Source organism: Lepisosteus platostomus, chromosome 1 (assembly GCF_059453375.1).
Source record: "Lepisosteus platostomus isolate fLepPlt1 chromosome 1, fLepPlt1.hap1, whole genome shotgun sequence".
Classification (NCBI taxonomy): Eukaryota; Metazoa; Chordata; class Actinopteri; order Semionotiformes; family Lepisosteidae; genus Lepisosteus; species Lepisosteus platostomus.
The window spans coordinates 10,592,390-10,618,612 of record NC_142611.1 but is presented as its reverse complement, the minus strand read 5'-3'; the positions used below and the strand labels follow the sequence as shown (position 1 = coordinate 10,618,612).

The following is a 26,223-nucleotide window of genomic DNA, read 5'->3' as shown; positions in this document are numbered from 1 at the left end:
TAAGGGCCTTGCTCAGGGGCCCACCGGAGTAGGATTTCTCTGCCACCCACGGGATACGAACCAGCAACCTTCCAGATCCTTAGCCACAGAGCCAGCACACTGCCCTTATGATGCCCTGTTGGCCAATCATCTATGCTTCAAATCAAGAAATTGTAGAAATTGTCATCACTTTACATTTTTGTTCTGGGAAACTAAATGAATTCTGGGGTCAAAGGAGCTAAACCTTTTCATTCTGAACAGAGAAGATTATGAGGTGAACTGATTCAAAATATTCAAGATCCTCCCAGACTGGGGCAAAGGAGAATCAAAAGAGACTTCCCCAGACCCCACACTGAAACATGAATCAAGGAAGATGAGTGGAAAATGACAGGAAGTGTATTCCTTATACATAGCCAGCAGCCATATCACCCTGCATCTCACAACTGGCAGCTCACTGAAGCTCAGTGGGTGTGAGCCTGGCCAGTACCTGGATGAGAGACCTCTGGGGAAAAACTAAGGTTGCTGCTGGAAGAGGTGTTAGTGGGGCCAGCAGGGGGCGCTCACCCCGGGGTCCATGTGGGTCCTAATGACCCAGTATAGTGACGGGGACACTATACTGTAAATAAGTGCCGTCCTTCGGATGAGACGTAAAACCCAGGTCCTGACTCTGAGGTCATTAAAAATCTCAGGGTGTTTCTCAAAAAGAGTAAGGGTGTAACCCCGGTGTCCTGGCCAAATTTCCCATTGGCCTTTATCAATCATGGCCTCCTAATAATCCCCATCTATGAATTGGCTTCATTACTCTGCTGTCCTCCCGTCTGATAGCTGGTGTGTGGTGAGTGTTCTGGTACACTATGGCTGCCGTCGCATCATCCAGGTGGATGCTGCACATTGGTGGTGGTGGAGGGGTGTCCCCATTACCTGTAAAGCGCTTTGTAAGTCTAAGCAATTATTATTATTATTAATTACACGTATCACTTTAGTAACTAACAGACAAATATAGTTAGAACGAATCAAACAGTAAAGTGACTGTCCATTTCTTTAGAAATTTTTGGTTCATCCGCAAAAGGATTTTCCATGTTTAAAGCGCCTTTAGTATTTATAGGGTTAATCGAGAAAACGTCACAGGTGTACCCAAGGAGTGTGACGTGGCGGACTGCAATTGGCTGCTGCTGTGCTCCTGCCTCAAGCAGCGCTGTGCCCAGGAAGGGCGCATTTCGGCGTGACTCTTCAGAGCTGGTGCTGTTGACTGAGGTATGGTGACAGATTTCGTGTTTTTATTAACGGGAGAAATAGTTCGGGTCGCTCATTTCCATGAAAGTGCAAGAGCGGATAGCAGATGCAACATACGTGACTGACACGCCTGGAAAAAAAAAAGCTATTAATTATCCTGAGGTCTCAGCATTCTTATCTGTGTAGTGGGTTCGTGTTTTAAGACGCGTGGTATTTCTGCCACTCATACTATTATTTCTTGTAATTTTGGGAGGTTTATTTCTAGTCTAGGAATCGTCCAGGTTATTCTAAGGATTCAGTGTGTTATGTTGGAAACGCAAGAAGTTTGAAGTGGTGAGCCTGCTTGGTTAAAAGTTTGAAACAACCCAGAGTTGCATTGACAGGTATTATGACTACTTTTTACCCTGTCCCAAACGTGCAAGATTTATTTTCATGAATCGAAAGCTGGGACTCTCGTTGCACGTCAGTGCTAAGAAAATGGGAGGGGGAAAAATCTTCTCGACAATAGGCAAAGTTATTGCGAAACATCTAATGGGTTGTTGCAAAACTTTATCCAGAACCTGTTTTAGAAATCGCGTGCATTCCATAATTATTATTTCTACATGAGTACGTCCTCGATTCACGCCTGTTCATCACATTAGTGCAGTATCACCTGATTTATGTATATAGCAACAGATTTAACACACGTGCCGTTCTTATCAGAAACAAAGATAGGTGGAGATGAGGATTTACGGTATGTTTGATAGACACAAAAGCTCATTTCTGTAATTTACCTGCCCACGCCCACTCTGCTCTCCAGGCGTTGGCCTTTCTGTCTTTCTGTGAAAGTTTTTTTTTACTTTAGACGCCAGAGTTCCACGTTCCTGTCAGCTGAGGACCCACTTTCAGTGAATATAGCGGTGCAAACGTGAGAAAATCAAAATCCTTCCTGCTTCCTCCAAAAATTAAAAGGTTCCGGCTTTACCATCAAGAGTTTTAGACGGCCAGATTAATTATTGAGTTAGCAAAGGTGATTATTGTGTGAGAATTGTTCTAGGGATGCTTTGTACTGGGCGGAAGGTGTGAGGTTAAAGACTGCAGTCTAAGGTTGTATTGATGTAAGATTTCTCTTCGCAGAACTGCAATGTTTAAAATTAAGAAGATCTGCTGTATCGGAGCTGGGTATGTTGGCGGGCCGACCTGCAGTGTCATTGCCCACATGTGCCCAGAGATCCAAGTGACAGTGGTGGACGTCAACGAGTCCCGAATAAAAGCCTGGAACTCTGAGACACTGCCCATTTATGAGGTAAGAGTGGGGAAAAAACCCTCAAAAGTTTGGTTTATATACTGGGATTTAACCCCTTGATGAACGAAGAGGCCTTTATAGAGAGTGCCTGTAATTTGCTTGAAACCTTAGATGAATTTTTTATCTTGAATTGAAGTCCAAACGGCTGAATGTATACTAAAATGAAATTAAGAAAGCACAGCAAATGTAAAGTACTTGACTTAAGTATTTTTTTACAAAGCCAGAAAGCTAGACATAATATTTCTGTTTTCCTTAGCATCTGGTACATGTTTCCATAATCCACTTGGAAATGAACAAGCAAACAGTTTTTCTTAGTGATAAACTGTAGAAGTTCAAGATCAAATATTGTACAGATCCACAGTGCAAGTCTGACTGTTGTGTGTGCCACCAGTTCACCTTGTGAAATGCAGTCTTGAAGCCATGTCGTAAACCTTAAATGCACAGAAGTAACCCCTGCCCCTCAGTGTGTGGAACAGTAGACCGGGCCGGATTTTCAGCTAAAGTGTATGTGTCCTCCCTAGCCTGGTCTAAAGGAGGTGGTAGAGTCCTGCAGAGGAAAGAATCTCTTCTTTTCGACGGATATCGACGCTGGCATCAGAGACGCGGACCTCGTTTTCATTTCTGTGAGTCTTCACGTTTCTGTTTGCTGCTAGTGTTCCCAGGAAAGGACAGAGGTCAGGTCCTCAATGGCCAAAGGCAATCCTCGTAGTCTAACCTACCTGCTGAGCCTATAATGAGCCTCACTGGAGTCGTTTTCAATTAACGATTGAATAAGAGCCATCACATCAGCTAGAGGGACAATAATAAGCAGTACAGAGAACATTCTGTTGTTGTTGATGTTGGTAACATCTTTTTTTCCCCCGCTAGTGATCAAAAGTGTTGCTTTACAGTATCACTACAAGTCTGTCCTAAGTTTCTGTCTGACCACCACTGTTCCCGTTTGTGTACAGGAACAGAGCAAAGTGACAATGCAGGTCAGGAATTGGGACAGTGTTTTTGAAAGCCTGTAGCCTTTGTTTAAAGCTCGGAAAAGGTGGATACTGGCATTTAATTTGTGCTCCTGAACTATAGTTTTGAGTCTGTCGGACACATTTCCTGCAAACAAAATCAGCACAGTTTGAATCTGCCATGAGCCCAGTAGGGATGTGATGTGAGTCATATCAGCTCTGAAAGATGTGATGTGACAGTGTGTTGAAATGGGTTAGACTATTGTTATTTGTACGTCTTATGATCACGAAGGAGGACAAGTTAACACGCATCGTCTGAGCAGGGCCTGTCACGCCTTATTTCTAGAACGGACCTGTTTTGCCAACTTGACCTGTTTGACAGATATCTCTGGCTATATTAAATGGATGCCTTCCAATGGCCGTGAAACTTAGCGAGCTTCTGAGTTGCACCAGGAGGTGCTGCCACAAAACGACCACTGAGCTTCAGCAGCTGTGCTCAGCAGTGGGTTATTTTCTCCTTGCTCTTCCAGGTCAATACCCCGACAAAGACTTACGGGATGGGCAAAGGCCGGGCGGCCGACCTGAAGTTCATCGAAGCTTGCGCCCGCCGGATAGTGGAGGTGTCGGATGGCTACAAGATCGTGACGGAGAAGAGCACTGTGCCGGTGCGGGCAGCCGAGAGCATACGGAGAATCTTCGACGCCAACACCAAGCCGAATCTGAACCTGCAGGTGAGCGGCAAAGGCTACTTTTGTGAACAAAGCAACATGATCAGATACAACACTTGGCATGAAAAGACAGCCCATCTGGTCCATTATTATGCTTAGCAACCAGTCTCTATGAACCCACACCACTTAGTTACCCCCCCCCAAAACTGCTTCCCTGTGTCTCTACTCCCAGCTTATCCTAATAGCTCCACCACCGTCTCAGAGGTGGCCCCCATCAAAATCAGAGTTGAAGATGCAGCCTTGGAGGAGAGTCCCATAGGAGTCATGTCTTTCGGTGCAAACATGCATAGAAATCCGGTGTCTGCAGGACAACAGCTGAGCTCCTTCTGTGGCAGCGATATTTCAGATCTGCTCTGCCCACGGTTTTACCTCTGTAGTCTCAGGTTGTTTTTGAATTGGATCTCATTAAGAATTTAGCCTGTGACTGAACGGAACATGCTTGGTAATCAGTAAGAGCTGTGGCAGGTGCTGTCCAACCCTGAGTTCCTGGCAGAAGGCACCGCGGTGAGAGACTTGAAGAACCCAGACCGTGTGCTGATCGGAGGGGACGAGACGCCGGAGGGTCAGAGGGCAATCCAGGCTCTGTGCGCCGTGTACGAACACTGGGTGCCCCGGAACAAGATCATCACCACCAACACCTGGTCCTCTGAGCTGTCCAAACTGGTTAGAACATTCCTCGAGTCATTGTCCAAGACTTAGAAACCAGAATGCAAGTATCAGTGGATACTAAGTTGCATTAATGGCCTGTTATGAATTAATACTACATCACATTGCTTCCCTTAGTGTTTAGTGTCGATTTTCCTTGAGTTGTGTACAAATAGGCTTAGTTCAGTTCATGCGCTTTACTGTCAACGTTAGTGGCTTGGCGCTGAAGCGAAGACGTGCCTTCCCCTATTGTTTGCTGAACAGAAGGAAAAAAGGCAGAACTGCATCGGCAGTGTAAATTTCACAGGCCGTCCGCGGGACAGGCTGTAGTCTGGTGGAGTGGGTCACTGTCTCTGCCCGTCTTCTCCTCCAGGCGGCCAACGCGTTCCTGGCTCAGAGGATCAGCAGCATCAACTCCATCAGCGCGCTGTGCGAGGCCACTGGCGCGGACGTGGAGGAAGTGGCCAAGGCCATTGGGATGGACCAGAGGATTGGGAGTAAATTCCTGAAGGCCAGCGTGGGTGAGCCGCTGTCCCAACTGAGCTCCCTCGCTTCTTGAGCAAGTTGTTCGCTTTGTGTGACCTGTGTGTTTGTTTTCTAGCACTAATCCAGCTGGAGAGGTCCCGTTAAGTGACGTTTTTAAATTTCTTTCAAAAGACTATTTGCAAACTCTTTCTTTTAAAGCTCGGTAGGAGCTCAGACTCTTAAAAGGGTCTGAGGAAGCAAATCACTGCTCCATTTTCCAGGATCCCTGCTCTAATTTCAAGGCTGCTTTCAAATGACTTGTGCTGCAGTACAGGTGCAAATAGGTTCATCTGCTCAGTAATGAAGCTGTGTCCTGTCGTCTGCCTTATAGCACCTTGACAAATGATGTACTATATGGCCGACAAGCTGAGAGTGTTTTCAGTATTATGATATTACCATCTTATACAGATTCATAAAATTTAAAATAAAAAAGGTTTAGAAAAATGGCAGAATTTCTGCACCTCATGAATTATACAAGTCAAGCCACAAAATTTCATAGCTTAAAATACACAGGGATGTATGATATTCAGTTGATATTTATAACAGGTAGATGGACATTCTAGAGGTTGTTTACCAGGTTAATATTACCTAACCTGGCTTACAAGCTGAGGCGTTTGTAAAACCTCTTCTTCAGGGTTTGGTGGTAGCTGTTTTCAGAAGGATGTCCTCAACCTGGTGTATCTCTGTGAGGCGCTGAATCTACCTGAAGTGGCCATGTATTGGCAGCAGGTACCGTCTTGAACGTTCTCAACTTCATGAGGTCTTTGTGCTATGTGTGATGTATCCCAGTTTATTTTGCACGGACAGACTGTTTTAGTGTTAGACATGCTATTAAGCTGAGGATGCAAAAATAGCATAGCTACACTGCTGGCAGGTCTAACATTATTATGATTAGCCTTTACTTAACTGGTTCCATTCTTCACCCCTCTGTTCTTCTTACTACCACCTTCCACGGTCTCCTCAATTGTTATTGTTGTATTGTTGTAATTGTAATTGTGTCTTATCTTGTGTATTCTTCTTATTTATTGTTATTGTCATCCTGTAAAGCGCTTTGAGAAGCCACCTTTAAAGGCGCTATATACAATAAAGTTTTTTATTATTATTATTATGATTAAGTAATAGGTTTATTCCATGCTGAAAAGAGAAGCAAAGAAAACATGTTTTCGTGTTTTCTATCACTTGTTCCTTTGCAGCCTACGCGTGCTGACGCAGCTACCCACCTCAATTATGATGATTCGTTTTCTTTCGATATTTTTAAAAAGTCCAATGAAGTTTGATGGCTTTACCATAAGCTAAGTTTCGACGTTGTAATGCTTGTAGAAGAGAATGATTGTTTGCGTTTTGTGAGTTTCTTGAGTTTGGATGTGGATCCCATTCCAGTTACCTGAGGTCTCCATTTCCTTCAGGCAGTGCCTTTTGTCACTTTGCCTGCATTACACATTTGCGGTGATGCATCGGGGCTTGTAGATGATCTCTCTCTCTGTGTTTTCAGGTAATAGACATGAACGAGTACCAGCGTCGGCGGTTTGCCTGCCGTATTATCGACTGCCTGTTTAATACCATCACCGGGAAGAAGATCGCTCTTCTGGGGTTTTCGTTCAAGAAAGACACAGGGGACACACGGTACCTGCCGCGATCTCTTCATCTCTCGCTGCTCCTTCCTCACTCTGAGCTTCTCTTTGTCCCATTGCTCTTTGGTCTTCATTGCCCTGGTTAATCCTTAACTCCCTGCGCAGTGGAACTGGAGACGAGGGTTCGTTCAAATGTGTATCCTGCACAAGCCATTCTGGTGCCTGTTTTTATTCACAGGGCGAGCTGTGATTGAATGTGCCTTTCAGTTTGGCCGAGCCCTTTCATGTCTCTGTGTGATAACGCAATTGTCACCGTCTTTTCTGGCCACTTCTCACTGGTCCCTTGTGTTCGGATTTGACCATGGGGCTGGGGAAACAGTTCACTGCTTAACTACACTCTGAGGGGGGGAAAAAGATACATTTGTCCTATATCTGCTTTTTTAAGTCTTCCGTTTATACCGTTTTATTTAAAGAGTTACTCTGCTGTTCCATCTCCAAGTAATATCCTGAGTGGTGTGTTTTTGGAAGTGAGAATTGCTCTTCTGGGGAGGGGTATTTGGTTGTGGCGCACAGTTTAAACAATATCTGCAACACTGCGTGTGTGCTGCTGGACCTACCATTACCTCTGCCCTATACCACAGAGAACAGTATCGTGCCAGCAGCAAATTGTCACCTGTGCATGAGTCAGCACTGACTTGCATTTCTTCACAGCACTGCCCACAGCAAGAGCTTGGCTAAAGGCTTCCTGTACAACCAAGAGAAAGTGAGGCTTTTCAGCGTCACAGGGAAAAGGCAACTTACAATCTTCTATAGTTAAAGACGAGGATTATTTTAGACCAACTAAATTGAACGTTGATTGAATTTAGTAATTTAAAAGCTGTGGTGTAATGCAGAATAAATTAGATGAGTCCTTGTAGAGTGCAAGAACTTAGTTCCTATTCTGCAGCACAGCAGGAACAATAGTGTTTGACCTTTGACCTGTGAAGACATTTCCAGCTCACCCATGCAATGTTCTGCCAAGTGTTCCCATTGGCTAATGTGAAACACTGATGTCTCTTTCAGAGAATCCTCAAGTATCTACATCTCCAAGTACTTGATGGATGAAGGGGCTAAGCTGCAGATCTTTGACCCCAAGGTGCTGAAGGAACAGATCATCCAGGACCTGTCTCATCCCAGCATTTCGGAGGACAACCCTGAAAGAGGTAGAGACCATTGGGATTTTACTGCAGGGATGATTTCATCTACACATCCCAGCAATCCCAGGATCCCATTGCCACTGTCAGAAATGAGATGGAAACTATCTATTAATTTCTTCATTTCAAAGGTAAACCAAAAAGAGAAGTGTTCACGTCCCAAGAAAGTACTTTTCTTTTTTTCCCTCTTATCTGCTATGCACCCTTCCAGTGAAGAAGGAATCTCGGTGTTGGGGTTGCTGATCACATCAGTTTTATTTTGATCGATACTGACTGTATTAGTTTTGTACTGATCACTGATTCAGATGGACAGCGGTGCATTGGAGTACTGAAGTGAAGTAGCTCGGAAGAGCTGCAGGTTGAGTGGCCCGCTTTACACAGTGTTGGCGAGGCTTATGTCAACTTACCAAATCGCTAGTGAAATGCTTTCTTATTTTTTACAGTTGTGCACAAGACCGATTTTACTATATTTGACTAATCTCAGCGTGTGTTCACAAGCCTGGTCTCAGGATCTGAGGGCAAGACCAGACCTAAGACTGATTGTGTAGATCAGCAAAAGCCCTGAGTTCCTCCCTGACTCTGAATTCTGACTTCAAGGAGGCGTGTCTTTCTCCTTACGGAGGAGGAGGTGGAAGCAGGACGTGCACCTGCTTTACACTAAGGGTGGTGAGGTGGGAAACAAACCTCCCAGCGATGTTATTGAAATGGGTTCTCTCTTCGGCAGTAAACAGCTGGTTAAGATCCTTTGATCAATAAGCTGTTGGCAGCCCGATCAGGACAGACGAAAAGTCTTCTTTAATTCAACTTTATTTGTCATTATACTTACACGGGCGCATAGTATAGTGAAAAGTGTTTCTCATGAGTCTCTCAGGTGCAGTATATAAATAGAACAGCAGACAAGACAATAGACAGAAATACAGTAACAACAACAGTGTGAACACCAGTATGGTGCCAGTGCCAAATTGTGCAAATACGCCAACAGCGAAAAGTATACAAACAGGACAAAAACAGTGCAAAAGTAATACGGCGAACAGTGCAAAAATAATATGGCGATTTAATAAATCGTACAACTAGTACAGTTTTAAGTATGATTTCGGCTTGCATTCAGTTGTCGTGTCTGTAGTGGTGTAGGCGTACAGGAAGAAGTGAGGAGAGATCATATTCTTGGCCGTGACATCTGTTCTTCTGGTTGGGCCTGGTTATGTTTGGGTTCTTGCATTTTCCAATGATGGCTGAAATGGCTGAGAGAGTCGGAAAGGAATTCGATTCCAGCAGTAGTGGCGACGGGCGTCGAACCTGACGTTCTTTCCTGCGTTCTTGGTTTCAGTGTCTCAGCTGGTGACGGTCACAAAAGATCCCTATGAAGCTTGTCACGGAGCCCACGCCCTGGTGATCTGCACGGAGTGGGACATGTTCAAGGTCGGTTTCCCCTCCTCTTTGCCCAGTGTACATGGCCAATGTTTTCTTATTCCAGCTTTTCTCCTGCGACTTTGGAGAATATATTTCAATTCTAAGGTTCAAAATATTTGGAAAATGGTCATTTTCTTAGTTTAAAATATATATATTTTTGTATATTTTTTAAATAACAAGCCACTGGCTGCTACCCTCCTTGTTCAGAGGCGTTTATTAATCCCACAAGTATTTTTTCCTGCATTTCTATAAAATGTGGTAACCTACTGATTCAGATACCTTCTGCTTTTTATGTTCCCACCTCGTCACAAAATAATGATAAATCGCGTTGTAACGAAAGATGCAGATGTGTGTTGGATTTGTCTGTCCCAGGGAACATTTTAAATGTGGTTTGTGCTTCAGCAGAAATGCATATAGGCCCCATGGAGCAGTATATCTTGGGCAAGTTGCCAGATGTTGTTTTATGTGCTGGATTTTTCATCTTTAAAATTTTGTCAGATTTGCAACTTATTGCTTTAAAATGGGGATGTTAAAAAAAAGTAATATAAATATTTAATATAGATTCATGGGGTTAATATGAATGCACTCATCTAGACTATCCATGCACAACTCCAGTCCTACAGGGCATTTTACTCCATCCTAGGCTTTTAACTATTTCATTATTGACCAGTTTAAAACCCATCTCAAGTGCTGGAGATACAACATGACCTACAGTAGAAGCCCTGCTGAGCTGTTGCCCTCCTGGACTTGGTTTGTATCCTCTGATAGAGGTAGAGGGTCTGTCTAATCATTTTGCAGGGGATAGACTGTGAGCAGCTGACTGTCCCACCTGCGCCTCTCAGCCAGAATCAGAGGAAAGACCAACAGGCTGCTCAGGGGGCCGAACGATCCCGAGCTCAGCGGAGTTTTCCTTCATCCTTACATTTTTCCGTTATTTGATGCACAGGAGCTGGACTTCGAGAGAATCTATCGCACCATGCTCAAACCAGCCTTCATCTTTGATGGTAGAAGGGTCCTGGACGATCTCCACACCGCTCTACACAATATCGGATTCCAGGTAAAGAGATTGCAAGGCGGTTTCTAGCCTCTCTCTGTGTCGGGAGGACTGGAGGGTGAGAGCTGTTGGAACTGCTGGTATGATGGAAGCATTTGTGATATGATTTTGTTCCCAGTACGGATGTGGAAATCACCAGAACACTAGCCAGTGTATTCACGCACAACACATTTAGGGTTTTCCTCAAGTATCCCGTTGCAGAGAAATGTGACAAGCGGTGGCTCAGAGATGCGTTTTCAGTTTGGGTGGAACAAAAAGGGGGTCCTGCTCTTCAGACACCTCATGTTCTCACTGTTGCCTCCAGTTTTCCTCTCCAAGTCCGTCTGCGCGTCATTTCCTGTGTACACAGCAGCTCCACATACCCGTGTTGATCACGTCTGTATGCCGCCAGATTTCCAGGACTGGTCTTGCGCCCCTCGTGACGATTTGCCTTCCGTTTCGCCCCCTTTTCTCTCGCAGATTGAGACGATCGGGAAGAAGGTGACCACCCCCAGAATCCCCTTCACCCCCCCAGCCGGCGTCCCCCGCGTCAGTCTCAACGACCCCCCGGCCAAGAAGGCGAAAGTCTGAGAGCTCCCTGGCGCTCGGGGCCGTGCCGCCGCTGAAGCGCGAGTGTGTCTCGTCTCTCGGCGGCAGAGCCAGGGGGCTGCCAGTTCGGTGTTCTCGTTTCGTTCCACTGCAGGACCAGGGCCGCCGGGTGCAGTGCATCTCCGCCAGCACAAGCATTGCAGGTGGCACCCTAGACCTAGAAATCGCTGGTCCGTATCTGGGCTCTGGGGATGGGCCTGAGTGACCCGGTTCCCCCCAAGCAGTGGTGTCCAATTATCCCAATGTCACTAGGGTTGGGTTGGGAGGAGTTGTGGGGGGCGGGGTGTGTTCAAGTTAGATAGGGAATCATCACCAGCAGTAACCCCTATGGATGTTCCATTGTGGGAGCCCTGATTAACAGAGTGGTGCTATCAGATAATCGTTTGTCCTCCTGCTGGCTGAAGGCCTGGAGAGCGAACGTTCCAGGAGAAACGCACCTGTTGTCTGGGGGGTCTGTCCGGCGTTGGAGAGAGGACTCGGGCAGTGGTTCCCTCCCGCCTTCATGAGATCCCTGAAGCCTGACTATTGACCTAAGAAGAAGTTGCCTCCGTTGAATATTTGCATTTTGTTTCTAGTCGCCAGTTTGGGATTTTATTCCACTGACAAAAATACGCCAACGGGTTTCAGGGATGGGAACAAACAATTCCGGTGAATCTTGTTATCATTGAGCCAGTGAATGGTTTGGTGGTGTAACTGAGGGCTTGCCTGGGACAAAAACCCAACAGGTGTGGGGCTCAGCCGGACCGGGAATTGGAACCACTGGCTTACACAGGGAGCCGGGTTGATGTAGAATCTTGGGCACAGAAAACGGCTTAAACAGGTCTTGCAATGGAATGAAAGAGATGAGGCTGCTCGTCTCTGGTCTAACACAGCCCTGGGGCTGGCAGAATTGATCAATTTCAATCTTTTCCCCTTTCACCAGCACAAATTATTTCTGTCTAAAAAATTGTTCACGGTTAACTCTTTGTGAGCTTCTCAAAGCATTATAGAAATGCTGCATATAAACGTTTATTACAGTGATTCCTTTTATACAGTTTGTACATTTGGTAACTGTAGACTGTACACGTGCAGTATTGGTTCGTAACGTGTTTGTTTACAGCTGAATACACAAGTTGTCTCTCCTTTAGCTGTGTGAATGCCGAGTCATATGTGTAGAGTACTTAAATTGTATTTTTTAAACCACTTTCTCAGCCCTAGTTGGATTTTCCGAGTCTTATACCTTGCTCATTCTACAGCTGTCGTGACAGTTTCCCAGTGAAACAAAAATGTTTTTTCCCCCAAGCTGAATCGCCACTTTTTTCTTATTCCCAGCCAGTTGGGAATAACCAGCTGTGTGGTTTCCAAATCTCAGCTCCCACAACCGCAGGAGAGAATGAGGACATGGAAACGGACTCCTCAGCCCCCACACCACTCATCCCTTAGCACATTAGAGGCAGTTTATCCCTGCAGCAGATGTTCAGCGCTGATTCGTGGACAGGCATGACCACCCAGGCTTGAACCCTGTGATCACAGAGCTCATCCTGCTCTTTGGCAAGCACTTTAGCTGGATGTCCCTCTCTCGAGGTCCTCACCTGAGGCACAGTTCAGTCGGGAAGCAATCGAAGGTTCAGTTTTCTCTGCAGACATGCAGAGTAGTTTACCCAAGACTTTTAGTTTGCACAGGTATTTGTTTCCTTGTTTCTTCATAAAGCCCAATTACTTGAAAATATACACATTTCACAGTCCTATTTTTTTAGTGCCTTTTAAAGTGTTTCCTGTATGTATTTTTGCTCCAAGGTGTTGACACTTTTGGAGCGATTAAAATTGTTCCAGGCACGATTTAAAACCTTTTGAAAACTGGTCACTTGCTTTGTTGTTCCCAGATGGGAAATGTGCTATGCAAGCAGGTAAAAGACAAAGCACAATACCCAGCATGAACCCATTAACAAGTAAAAGACATAAACAAATAGGTTTGTGTGTGCTGTTCACAAGGTACATAAAGATTTGGATTGAATTATGTTTGAAATCTAACCTAGCGTGTCCCATGTTTTTCCTTGGGCGTTGTGGTGGAGTGGTTGTGACTACTGCTACCTCACAGCTCTTTGGTCCGGGTTTGATTCTGGACTGGGGACCCTTCAGTGTAGTTTCTGGTTTCCTCCTACTTCCCAGAAATGCCTCTGAACTGAAGTGATGTGCTTCCGTAAAGTTAAACCCTACGTGTTCTGGACAGGCTGTGGGCTGCTGTGACCTTTTCCAGGGCTAACTCTTTCTGAATACAAGTGGCTGGGTGTGTTGTATCAAGATCTTGGATCCGTGTTATAAAACTTGTCTATTTTTACCTGTATGCATTTACAATGGTTTGTAATCCATTGTGCCCAATGCTCAAAAGCTTTGTAAGCACAGTAAATGTGTGGTAGAAATAACATCACTTTAAACCACTTTTCAGATGAATTAACCTTTTTCTCCAAAAATGTATTTTTTCTATTGTACAGAATTTTAAAATTTAGCAATAAAGAATGTTTCACCAATACTCTCCATTTTCCCTTTCAAACAGAGGAAAAAGGACCATTAACTTCCACAGGCATGTTTTGTGCTCACCGCCACAAGAGCTTACTTGGTTATTTTTTGTCTCTGATGTTTCTGTACCTCAACTGAACCCATAATTTGAATGGTCAACTGCTCATTGAATCAGTTGAGTTTTAAATCTCCTGAGCTGTCCAAATGTCAAATTACTGCAAAACCCTGTGAATCATATGGCACCATTAATTTTTTATGAGTATTAAAGTGTACATTTTTTTTTAAATCAGCCCTTTGATTGGCTCTATACCATAAAACCCTGAGAGCTCAGGCTTCCTAGATAATTGTATGTTTTGTAAATTGTAATGCTTTTTCTGTTATGGTGCTGCTAAGTTACTCCACAGGAGAACCCATCATGATGGCAGTACCTGTTCATACTGTGGGGTCATAGACTGGTACTGTATCTCCAGGCACTTCGGCTCCCAAACCCAGCCTGTGTGATCGTTGTTGTTGTTTTTTTCCTCATGACTGCACTACAGCTGTACGCTAACATTAAAACCGAGTGGTTTCAAGTAACAATACTGGGGCAGGAGAGGGATTGGGGGAAAAATGACAAATACAACTCCATTATTTTGTATGAAGAGACTTAATTTATTTAGATAAATTACCAATAATTTGCACAGTTGGAATACAGGTGATTGTATGCTGTTCAGTGATGAATATGTGCTGTAGATGGAGTTTCCAGACACATTTCTTGACCACAAGGCCACTGTGGTTCAGTGTTCACTAGATCAGCTTAATAGGAAACTACCACTGCCCAAAGCAAACAAAAGAACAACATTTACAGACTTCAAAGTGATAGTTCTCTCACCTGCAAGTAGCATGTTCAGTATTATTTGTGTCACTTCTATGAATTGTCAGGAGAACATTTTGGAAAAAACAACAGTTGTGGTTAATTCAGTCAAGATGTGAATCCCCAGTTTCAAACAGTTCTGACTGAAAACAGCTAGTTTTCACCACCAAGCTGATTAAAGAACAGCTGCATGAACTGTAGGTTAAGCCAGATGTATTTTTGAGAAAAGTGCCCCACCAGTTGACTTTTAGTATATTTTACCTTAACAGGAAGCAAGAAGCCACTGAGTTCACAACTATAATGCAGTCACCCAATGTAAAAGGAAATTTGGAAGGAAATTTTGTTCTACTTTGCCTTTGATGTATGAAGCCCAGTTTCTGCTGAAGCACCACAATGAAGCAGGACACTGTTTTTAATTGTCAGTCATTAAGCAAGATATTCCGACCAAGCAGAAAGCTTGAATTGCTTTCCTAGTGTCTCTTCAAAACCTCTAACCAGGATGGAAACAGCCTAAGACATTCTGATCAGTAGCTAACCATGCGGAAAATAAGGTGTGCCCTCAAACTCAAAGTTGATTTAATTCCCTGGAAGCTCAGATCAATGGACAATTGTTCTCAAAGACTGGGAAGCTGACATTCACCCACAGAATGGACTTGATTAGGTGTTACATTCCACTCTCTGATGGAGTTTCCAAGGTGGTGAACAAGTGATGCACAAGAGATAACAGCAGAGTGGAAAGGCATGTCCTAGCTGCCCTGGTCATCCTTTCTCACAGACTTGATCAGGTTCTTCAGGAAGAATTCACCTATTAGAGAGACAACAAGCTGCCATTAACAAAAGTATCAAATTAGACGGTAGAAACTTCCAAAGTCACCAAAGCATTTTATCACTAGTTCATGTTTGATCAAAAAGCACTTTCTGTGTTTCAGAAAGAAACCCCCTTTTCAGGGAAGAGCCAGGACAAAAACAGGTCTTCATTTCATCAATGTTAAATAACTTTTCTCACCTTAAAATACGGTCTATGGGCTTAAGCCTGACGTACGTTCTTTCTGTTTTAAAGTAGGAGGAGTTAAAAGTAAAAGGAAGTACAAAAACTTGGACCTAATTTTGTTCTTTGTATCTCTGCTCGGGTGTTCGTAAAGACTGAGGGGTCAGTCTGTGGCACATACCCACTGTAATTTTGGGAAAGTCTTTTATACCACTGCATTTCTTTATATTCACTGTGAATGACATATTTGAGATCATATTAACTAGATCCATGCAATAATGAACGCTGTCGGCATATCGGCACACCTGCTTTATAGGAAGAGCGCACTAGGGGCCCACTGGCTGTGTACATGAAGCCCAGCTCTTTCCCAATGTTTTCCCAGTGCTGGAACTTCTCCGGAGTCACATACTCCTCCACCTGTGGAGACAAAGCCATCGTTGGCAGGGGGAGACAAACAGAAGCGTGCAGAGTGGGAACGCGTCTGGGAGTCAAGACAAGAAAGTTAATTCGCTCTTTAATGTCTTTTACAACAGGACAGAGGATTAGGAACTGTCTTACACACCTTGCTTTTCAGCTTTTTGAAGACCTCAGCTCACATGGCCTCAGCTTTCATTTTTACGCTGACGATACTCAAATATACATCCATACCAAACCCGACACTGATGTGGCTGTCTCTATTCTATCTAATTGCATCTCTGACATAAAAATTTGGATGACTCAAAACTTCCTTCATCTTAACTGTGACAAGACTGAAGTCATGCTTATTGGTACCCCCCATCAACTTCGCAAAGCCAGTCCTGTAACCCTGTCTGTAGATGGCTCTGTACTTGAGCTCCAATCAAAATTGAAAAACCTTGGGGTTATATTCGATTCTGGCTTAACATTCGACCCACATGTACAGCATACTGTCAAAACATCTTTTTTTCACCTTAGAAATATCGCAAGACTACGCCCTATGCTATCATTAACTGTGGCTGAAAAGCTGATCAACATATTTGTATTCTCTCGAATTGACTACTGCAATGCTCTGCTCCCTGGGGTATCTAAATCTACTCTGAACAAGCTGCAGTATGTCCAAAATTCAGCAGCCAGAATCCTGACCAGATCTAGTGCAAGTGTTCACATTACTCCTATCCTGGAGTCCTTGCACTGGCTTCCGGTCAAATTCCGCGTAGACTTTAAAATCCTCATGCTCACCTACAAGGCTTTACATGGCTTGGCACCTCAATACCTGTCTGAACTTTTATCGCCCTACTCCCCACCTCGCAACCTCCGCTCTTCAAATTCTGCCCTCCTTACTGTCCCCCAAGCCCGTCTACATTGTATGGGCGACAGGGCCTTCTCCTGCTATGCCCCCAAGCTCTGGAACTCCTTGCCCAAGGATATTAGAGAGTCACCTTCTCTAAACTCCTTCAAATCCAGACTCAAAACCCTCCTTTTCAGAAAAGCCTTTACTTAACTGGTTCCATTCTTCACCCCTCTGCTCTTCTTAATACCATCTTCCACGGTCTCCTCTATTGTTATTGTTGTATTGCTGTAATTATAATTGTGTCCTGTCTTGTGAAATTTTTCTTATTTATTGTTGTAGTCTTCTTATTTATTGTTATTGTCATCCTGTAAAGCGCTTTGAGAAGCCACCTTTAAAGGCGCTATATAAAATAAAGTTTATTATTATTATTATTATTACCTATTTTTTCCCCCCGAGCTAGCTCTTGACTGTGAGCCGTGATCTCCCCAGTCACGTGGCTACATTTACTGGTTGAGTCCCACTCTGTGCTTTTTGTATGACAGGTTGTCGGAGTGCTAGAATTTCTCCTTTTGGTTGCAGTGAATCTGCTTTTACAGGGGAGGCCTGACACACAATAAAATGCAGACCGCGCATCTCCCAGCTGAATCTTTACTGCAGCACTGAGTGAAATGACTAAGACCGCTGTGTGTGTTAACTGGAATATCCACCACCGAGGTCTCCAGCCCTGGTCCTGGAGGGCCCCAGTCCAGCAGGTTTTCTAACAGGTGCCCTGGAAGACTAACTGGACTGGGGCCATTCAGGACCAGAGTGGGGGGAACGCTGATCTAGATTTACAGCTAAGGCTTCCATAGGGGATGTTAGTGGCAGCCTACTTGAATGCGATACAGGAAGTCTGACCTTGAGGTGGCGTTTCGTCGGCTGCATGTACTGTCCTAAAGTGAGACAGTCCACTCCAGACTCCCGCAGCTCTGTGTGGGGACACACGCACAAACAAACAAACAACACTTTAGAACATCCGATCTTGAAAACCACAAGGCTTGCTAACTTTACAATTAGTAGCCTTTTCATCTCAAAGAAAAACATCTCTTTTAGATGGCAGCACTGGACAATTCTTCCTATACACTGGGGAAAGAGCTGTTTGATTGGTGAGGCTCTTGGAATTGCAACACAAAAACAAGCTCACATTTATACACTGGGAAACCCCCTTGAGTGAATTCTGAATTCTATTTGTTACAAGTTATACATTACCCCTCTATATACTGACCATCAAAAAGAAACTTCAATCTGTTCATGCATGTATTCTTTTAGAAAAGTATTGGGATTTTGGATCTTAAATACTTTTACCATCATTTTGATTCCAGTGTCTTTTGTACTACCAATATTGTAAATGAAGTCTTACTTGCGCATTGCACAATATGTGTTCTTCAATAGTCAGCATTAGAACAACATTATGGATAAACATATGCACAAGACTGGAAAAGATTGCTTCTGTCCTGTTCTCCCCAAATCAGGCTCTGTTTAGAACAGGAGAAAGGTTACAGATGACAGAAGGCCATTCTGCCCAGGTAGTTCATCGGGTTGCTAATAGCTGATTGATCTGAAGGTCTCTTCCAGCTGTACAGTATGTTGAAAGAATCCAGGGTTTCGTTTGCTCCAGACTCTCAGGCTTCCTTCAAGAAAAGTCTAGTTGAGGATCATTTTCATCACTAAACCTTTGAAGTTTACCACATCGTGTCATGCAAATAGAGATATTTCATAAGCAGGAATCTAGATATATACTGAACTTGAACTTCATATGGACAGAATAACTGAAATAAAAATGGTGGTTTTGTCTCCTTCTCCAAATTCCTCAACAATGAGACTGACCCTGACAATCGATTTCAAAGATCGGCTCTTCGGGAGGGCAGGCCAAGCTGGTGTAAAATGTCACCGTTGTTCATACTGGGGTTCCGAGACTGGGGGGCCCGCCCAGTCCTCTCTCTCAGCTGTAGCTGCTGGGGGGGGGGGTCTCACCTTTCATGGCCGCGTACACCTGCCCATCCGTCTCCCCCAGGCCCAGCATGATGGAGGTCTTCGACAGCAGTGAGGGCTTCACTTTCTTGGCGTGCTTCAGGACGCTCAGGGACTGGTCGAAATTGGCCCGCGGGTCACGAACCAGCCTGCAAGCAAAGCAGCTCGCGTCACCTTGACGTTACACTACCCACACCCTGTGGACTTGATGACCATCTGATGGCGACATTGCCAGAATCACAAAATCCTGAAAATTGGCCTCAAAGAGATTGGTTTTAGGAGAGCTGATTGTGCCTGAGTTCTTACATAAAGTCCTCATACAGCGTTAAATATACAAAAATAAAGAATAAAACGAGGTCTCAGACCATCGTATCATAAATGTCCCTTCAGTGGGGTTTGTAAGTCTTCTCAGAAAGCCGGGTAGGTGTTCTGAGAGGATTCTCCCCACCTGCTGGGCTCGACTGGTTCTGCAGCCTCAAGACAAAGGGAGTGAGAGCAGCGTTCGGCGTACCGCTGCCCTTTTTTTCTGGAAGTTTCACTGTCTCATCCGAATTTTTTTCTTCTCCCCGAGTCGCTGGCGCCCTCTGGTGGTCTCAGGGACACATTGGCAAAAAAGAGACGCTTAACGCGACCTACTTTTTTTTTTTGTGGCGGGTGCGCACCCACCCGACTAGAAAAAAATAGACTAAAATCTCCTCACAAGTGCCTATGACGGTATCAGGGATAGCTACACACTCTGCGCCTCACTCTCATAAGAACAGCTAGGAGCTAGGATTATATCTATAAGGGAATATGCGATTCCTATTTTAAACACAGCGAAGAGTGTTTCCGACAGCTAGAAGCGAGTTATTCTAAACCTATTTAGTTTAGAATAAGTAATAGGTTTATTCCATGCTGAAAAAAAGAAGAAAGAGAACACAACGTTTTGGCCGTGGAGCCTTCTTCAGCTGTGCCTTCTTCACAAAAATGTGTAGCAGTGTTCCACACACACCAAAGGACCTACGCATGCTGATGCAGCTACCCACCTGAACTAGTTTAGAATAAAGTCACTAATCATGAACTTCTGAAGTGGTGCTAGTCTCATATTAATCTAATGTAGCACAGAGACAGATTTATTCTTGCTGTACTTAATTAGGGGGTCACTAGCAGGGGGCCAGCAGCCATATCACCCTGCAACTCACAACTGGCAACCCACTGAAGCTCAGCAGGTGTGAGCCTGGTCAGTACCTGGATGGGAGACCTCCTGGGAAAAACTAAGGTTGCTGCTGGAAGAGGTGTTAGTGGGGCCAGCAGGGGGCGCTCACCCTGTGGTCCATGTGGGTCCTAATGCCCCAGTATAGTGATGGGGACACTATACTGTAAACAGGCGCCGTCCTTCGGATGAGACGTAAAACCGAGCTCCTGACTCTCTGTGGTCATTAAAAATCCCAGGGCGCTTCTCGAAAAGAGTAGGGGTGTAACCCCGGTGTCCTGGCCAAATTTCCAATTGGCCCTTACCAATCATGGCCTCCTAATAATCCCCTTCTATGAATTGGCTACATTACTCTGCTCTCCTCCCCACTGATAGCTGATGTGTGGTGAGCGTTCTGGCGCACTATGGCTGCCGTCGCATCATCCAGGTGGATGCTGCACATTGGTGGTGGTGGAGGGGAGTCCCCATTACCTGTAAAGCGCTTTGAGGGGAGTGTCCAGAAAAGCGCTATATAAGTGTAAGCAATTATTATTATTATTATTACTAGTCCCAAACCCCGGTACACTTCTGCTTTCAGATAGCTTCTACTGAAAGGGTAATCCACAAATAGGAGCTCCTCTCCCAACCCAGACACTTCAAAGCCCATCATTTATGCCTGTTTTGGTTTCTCCGTGTAAGGCAATTATACTCTACAGTGATTAAAAGACGCCGAGTTACGTGGAACACGGCCCTCATCTGAGAGATAATGAAGTATTATACAGTATGTCCTGGTACGGAAAAAGATGCCTGCAGTTGTTCATGTTGAAACAATATTATATAGTCAGGATCTCTAACTTGACTTGACTTGCTATCAGATAAAACAGACAAGCAAATGTAGAAAAGGCCATCTGACCTTTGTAATTCTCTGACAGTTTCCACATTGTGGGCGTACACGTCTAACCCAGACAGCGCCACCTTCTCCACAGCCTGCAGGTCTCCGCGGAAGTCTGGAGTCAGGCACTCCACCAGGATTTGAGGATTCCTGGGAAAAATGCATCACAGAGAAGACATCAGCCTTTTCTATGTGAGTCACCTGGCAACTATGGTATGGTGATGTAACCTCCTAGCGCTGATTTCTTCTGTGACAGGAGGATGACCTGTTTCTTGGGATTACTGGGATTTTTTCTAGATCCGCAGTTCCCCAGCAAGACGAGGAGCAGCTCCTGAATCTATCAGGGGAATCCAAGAACCGATGTCATGGTTAATTGCGACTGTTTCCCAGATGACAATGTGGTACTGCCACCCCAGGACCAAATATCAGTGGGAAAACTGGTCTTTTATCACAAGAGCTTAAAACGTCTGCACAGGAGAGAGTGCAAAAAATCTAACTATGGTAATTCTGGTACACAATGGTATGTTATACACTGCTAGGTTAAACTAAAGTACTTCCTGCAGCATGAATCAGAAACATACTGCTGAGAGGTCGTCTATGAGGAAAGAAAATTAACCTTAGTTTCAGGTATGCCCACAAGCAAAAGGTAATTGTGTCATTCATGGGTCACTCCATCTAATTAATTAAAAATGGATCAACTTTGTAATTGTCTGTGCAAAATGAATTTCAAAACAGCAGTACAAAACAATAGGACTACTGTCCCAGAAAAAGACAACTATTACAAAGCTGTCAGCTCCACACGCGTGACTAAATTTCAAGGTCTCAGAGCAAATTAAAAAATTTCACATTAACGGCATCGAGTCCCTTCAGCCCACAACTGAAAGGGGGAAGTCGGCAAAGAAAAAGGAAGAAAACACTGAAATCTCACCTCTCCTTCAAGTGGGACACCGTCATCGCAAAGTGTTCTGCACCTCCGTCTGCAAGATCTGATTGAAAAAAGGACAGAGGCACATAATGACTAAGTATTTCGACTGGCTGCACTGTAACACTTGTGCCGTCACTTCACACTGGCCATCTAGTAGTCTCATAAGATGGTGTTAGAATGAAGTGAATCTTCAGAAGTGAACACAAGGTCACTATGGAGTCTTCCACTACAGAAGAACAGGCCTGATCCTCCTGAGTGACATGTCCTGACACTCTTCCAGGGCCCTCAGCCACGTCAGCTCCTTACCGTCTCTGTCCACGGATGTCAGCACCACGTAGTCCAGGCCCCAGTCCGCGATGGCCTGGGCGGTGCTGAACGGCTCCTTGGGGTCAGGGGGTGGGGGCTTCCTGGCCGTCTTCACCGAGCAGAATCTGCAGCCTCTCGTACACGTGTCGCCCATCAGCTGGAGGGAGAGGGGGAGAGGGGGAGGGAGGAGGGAGGGAGGGAGAGGGAGAGGGCTCTTACAGTGATGGCAGGTCAATGACCACTCCCTCCTCCATCTGATGTCATCTGACTCCGTGAAAGGATTGATGGGGTGAGTGTGAGCCAGCCCATTAGCGACGGCCTTTAAAATCATGAGCAAACAGCCACTGCACATCCTCGGACCAGGAGAGGGGAGGATAACCTGGCTCTCTGGTGGCATCCACCACCGTTTCTCTGAAAACATCACTGATAGACTCATGTAGACCCTACACCTTGCTCCTCTATTTTGCAGCTGCTGACGGATTGTCCTTGCTGCCAAAATCTTATTTCAGGTCCCATTTAAGATGCATCAGCCTGTGCTGATGCATCAAACTGTGCGTATCTCCTGGCTCTCTGGGGTAACCTCTCGAGGTCTTCAACTCTAGCACATCATTTCTGTATCCTGACTTCAGAAAGACCACCACTGCTAAGGTAACAAAGAAGGCGTTTCCTAAGTAAGACTGATGACTCAGCATGGTGGAGTAAACTGGAAGACTATTTTGGAGAACGTAGGTAACAGACAACCGGGAAAGTGCAGGTGCTGTAATGGCCTGTCTCGCCACACTGAGCGACGTTGGTTGGTGTTTACTCACCATGATGGTGGCTGTAGCAGTGGAATACTCTCCCCCACCCCAGCACTCCCCAATATTGGGACATTTCGCCTCTTCACAAACCTGTGAACACAAGACAGCAGGGAAGCAACAGACTACAGTGACAGAAACGTTACCTTTTAACTGCAACCTTTTCATGGACTACAGTGTATAATAGGCATGACCATAAAAAGTTTGCCAATTAGAAGAATCCACTAGACCATCTCTAGTATCTAACTATAGACATTTAAATAGGATTTACAGATAGCTATTGGTTCATTTCAGCTTAATGCTTCAGTTCATCTTTAAAAATCCGTTATTGAGGACTAAATCACATTCACACTGCAGGTCTGTTACCACTGCTTATTTGTCTACATGTTCACACAGAGATCAGCTGAAACACTGATTTCACCAATTTTGGGATTCTATGGACCTTACATAGGCACAGGACGCTGATATATGAAACTTATCAAGCTCCAGATAGTCGAAGAGTTTTTCAGAACAGATTTGGTTATCGCTGTGTTCAGTTTACTGCAGTTTAACCTTACTGGATTCGCCTTGGACTGAATAAAAGAACAATAACAACACAGCTGTTTAAAGTACAGGAGTAATTCAGTGGGTATCTTACTGTGTGCAGGTTTAAATTCCGCAAAGTGTTTTTCAGCTTGTTGTAGTTTTTCCCAATGGGAATCTCGGTCTTCAGCCAAGGGGGCAGCCTTAACCTGAGACATAAACAGAACAGGTGACTCTCCTATTTCCTAAAGCCATCAGAACTAAAAAAAAAACAGTCTGCCTAACAGCAATTGCTTAATTTTTAGACAGAAGCCACATCAACCTGTAACTCAAAGCTGGCAGCCCACTGAAGCTCAGCGGGTGTGAGCCTGGTCAGTACCTGGATGGGAGACCACCTGGGAAAAACTAAGGTTGCTGCTGGAAGAGGTGTTAGTGGGGCCAGCAGGGGCGCTCACCCTCCGGTCTGTGTGGGTCCTAGTGCTCCAGTATAGTGACAGGGACACTATACTGTAAAAAGGCAGTTTTAAAACTGAGGTCCTGACTCTCTGTGGTCATTAAAAATCCCAGGACATTTCTCAAAAAGAGTAGGGGTGTAACCCCGGCATCCTGGCCAAATATCCCACTGGCCTTTACCAATCATGGCCTCCTAATAATCCCCATCTATAAACTGGCTTCATCGCTCTGTTCTCCTCCCCACTGATAGCTGGTGTGTGGGGAGTGTACTGGCGCACTATGGCTGCCATCGCATCATCCAGATGGGGCGGAACACTGGTGGTGGTGGAGGGGATCCCCATTACCTCTAAAGTGCTTTGAGTGGAGTGTCCAGAAAAGTGCTAATAGAAGTGTAAGCAATTATTATTATTCACACAGATCTTGGCAGTACTGCCTCTCCTTCGGAAACGGGCAACAACGGGTTTGTTTCTGGCCTTCCTTCACCGTACCTCTCTCCTTTCTGCCGTTTCAGGCTGCCTTTGTACTCGGCCCATTTGCTCTTCTCGGATAGCTCTCCAGATATGAAGTCCTGCAGTCCTGGTCCGTGATCTAGCAAATCCCTCTTTCCGTCGGTCGCAGTAGAGGACGTGGCACCTGCTGGAGTCGTCAGGCTGTTCGCACAGACCTGCCAGGGAGATGATGCACCCACAGGCCTCAACCCACATGCCGAGTCCTGACTTACACGCTAAGACCAGGCTGGGGGTAAGACAGTGGTTCTCTCAGTGGGACTCTGCTGGTCACCGTTACAAATGGGCACTTAATCTTCACTGTTAACTGATGTATAAAACTCATTTGTTTGCTTCCTAAGGTTTCTTTTCGCACTCAGGCCTTGATTATGTCATTAACGCATCAACATTTAAGCAACAACTTTAGCATGCAGAACTTTATGCAGTGTCTCATTCAACTTGCTAACATTTAATGTGCTTTCTTTTTTCCAACAAAGATATCGAAGTGATCAATTTATGATGGAAAAACTATCAGCAGGAAGTGTATCTGTATCAACCACTCTTTGCCCTGGGAGTGTTTTCTTCTCCTTAGGTCCCAAACCGGAAAAAACAACAGGAAATTGAAATAAATTGATCTGCCATTTAAAAACTTAACCGGAGAAGATTAAGTTAAAACAAAGAATATACAGGTTTGAGAACTACTGCCTTGATGGATCTATAGGCAACTTAATTTCAGAGTTCACTGTCAGGTTATGTGCAGTTTACGCAATGTGTCACGAAATAACATCACACTTTTGATTACAAAAGTACAAGTATCCATCTCAACCTTCCTTTGCCGTACATATTTACCCAGACAAAACCATTTTTTTTCGTTTAGAAGACCAGTTCTATAGAAAAATATCGGTTCCCTTTTCTGATATTTCTTTACAAACAACTACACTATACACAAATCACGACAGAAAATGCACTTTGGTGCCGAGGAGTCTTGACGCGCAATGCCAGCTGGGACGGGAAGCTGAACGTTTTGATGTTGCGACATTCTGACTTTTCATAATTTCATATTTTGAAACACACATATTTTGTAACGACACATTTGTGTTACAACTGCATTACAACTCTTGCAAACGTTCGTGTTCATTATACAACTCTCAGGGGAAAAGAGACCTTCTAAACATTATGCTAAAGTTAAAAGGCTCGTTCTGGCTCACCAAAACTCTGCAGAAGTCCGAAGGTTATTCTGACTTTCGAGCACTACAATCAAACGCCTCACTGCCATTATCCACATTGAATATATACTTCAACGCCATATTTAAAACGTAAGAACCAAATCATTAGTCAAAGTTGAGAGAAAAGAGGGTCAATCCAGAGAAATCATGCAGCATCAAGCACAAGGATAACCTTGGTCCTCTGGTGAAAACACTCATCTGTCCATATTCCCGAGTACAGTGGCAGTGAATATGAAAACACTTACACGGATCACATCGAGACCAGTCGTTTTAAAGCCAAAACGGGAGCTGGAGACGCGGCTAAACACCCTTGTGTGCGCAATTAACGCCATGTCCTCACAACCCTGCAGCAGCAGCACACAACACACATCAGCGGCGCTGACATCAACTGCTCATGACTGGTGACGGCAGCGCTCCTGGAGAAATGGGAAGATTTAGCGTTAACTGAGTTGTGTTACATGTTATGTTTTCAAGCTACATGATTTATAGCTTGTAGTTACCGAACTATTACTCGTAGTTATTCGATTTGCAGTTATTACGAGGTGTGCTTAAAAACTGCACGCAAATTTAATACTGACACTTTATCATTCTCACTGCTTTAACCTCTCGGAGACTTTACAATCTGCAAGTGATGTCTGGGAATAGAAGCGCCCTGACCTTATGACGTAGCACGCTACGAGGGTACAACTGCG

The 26,223-nt window shown here is 44.7% G+C and overlaps 2 protein-coding genes across 5 annotated transcripts; one reads left to right on the top strand and one right to left on the bottom strand.

Moving 5' to 3' along the window:
* Positions 1-1,111: 1,111 nt before the first annotated feature.
* On the top strand, positions 1,112-13,665 carry ugdh (UDP-glucose 6-dehydrogenase). Of its 3 annotated transcripts, none has more exons than XM_088621655.1 (13): positions 1,141-1,233; positions 2,057-2,221; positions 2,329-2,497; positions 3,019-3,120; positions 3,975-4,175; positions 4,638-4,835; positions 5,191-5,338; positions 5,977-6,071; positions 6,835-6,965; positions 7,976-8,115; positions 9,434-9,525; positions 10,463-10,573; positions 11,030-13,665. In XM_088621655.1, exons 3-13 carry the CDS (start codon positions 2,336-2,338, stop codon positions 11,138-11,140), a joined length of 1,491 nt encoding a protein of 496 aa, XP_088477781.1. In that variant the 5' UTR covers positions 1,141-1,233; positions 2,057-2,221; positions 2,329-2,335; the 3' UTR covers positions 11,141-13,665. The 3 variants fall into 3 exon arrangements, with proteins under 3 accessions (XP_088477807.1, XP_088477781.1, XP_088477889.1); XM_088621763.1 differs by having other exon boundaries at positions 1,160-1,233; positions 2,057-2,119; XM_088621681.1 differs by lacking the exon at positions 2,057-2,221 and having other exon boundaries at positions 1,112-1,233.
* A 616-nt stretch (positions 13,666-14,281) lies between these two features.
* lias (lipoic acid synthetase) lies at positions 14,282-26,149 on the bottom strand. 2 transcript variants are annotated; one of them, XM_088621967.1, is made up of 12 exons: positions 26,110-26,125; positions 25,777-25,947; positions 24,309-24,484; positions 23,483-23,576; positions 22,858-22,938; positions 22,049-22,205; positions 21,746-21,803; positions 20,839-20,967; positions 18,758-18,903; positions 17,642-17,712; positions 15,801-15,912; positions 14,282-15,312 (listed from the first exon to the last, which is right to left on the bottom strand). In XM_088621967.1, the coding sequence occupies exons 2-12, from the start codon at positions 25,861-25,863 to the stop codon at positions 15,254-15,256; spliced, it is 1,170 nt and encodes a 389-aa protein (XP_088478093.1). In that variant the 5' UTR covers positions 25,864-25,947; positions 26,110-26,125; the 3' UTR covers positions 14,282-15,253. The 2 variants fall into 2 exon arrangements, with proteins under 2 accessions (XP_088478093.1, XP_088478011.1); XM_088621885.1 differs by having other exon boundaries at positions 25,777-26,149.
* Between the last annotated feature and the right edge of the window lie 74 nt (positions 26,150-26,223).

What these genes read in the sequence shown, in the direction of transcription:
- ugdh (XM_088621681.1), top strand. Translation starts at nt 2,336, where the DNA reads ATGTTTAAAATTAAGAAGATCTGCTGTATCGGAGCTGGGTATGTTGGC. An exon ending in CGGACCTCGTTTTCATTTCT is followed by an intron (nt 3,121 to 3,974) that starts GTGAGTCTTCAC and finishes TTGCTCTTCCAG; the next exon opens with GTCAATACCCCGACAAAGAC. An exon ending in TGGCCATGTATTGGCAGCAG is followed by an intron (nt 6,072 to 6,834) that starts GTACCGTCTTGA and finishes CTGTGTTTTCAG; the next exon opens with GTAATAGACATGAACGAGTA.
- lias (XM_088621885.1), bottom strand. Translation starts at nt 25,863, where the DNA reads ATGGCGTTAATTGCGCACACAAGGGTGTTTAGCCGCGTCTCCAGCTCC. An exon ending in CTGCTACAGCCACCATCATG is followed by an intron (nt 22,206 to 22,857) that starts GTGAGTAAACAC and finishes CTCTCCCTCCAG; the next exon opens with CTGATGGGCGACACGTGTAC. An exon ending in GGTGTACGCGGCCATGAAAG is followed by an intron (nt 17,713 to 18,757) that starts GTGAGACCCCCC and finishes GTCCCCACACAG; the next exon opens with AGCTGCGGGAGTCTGGAGTG.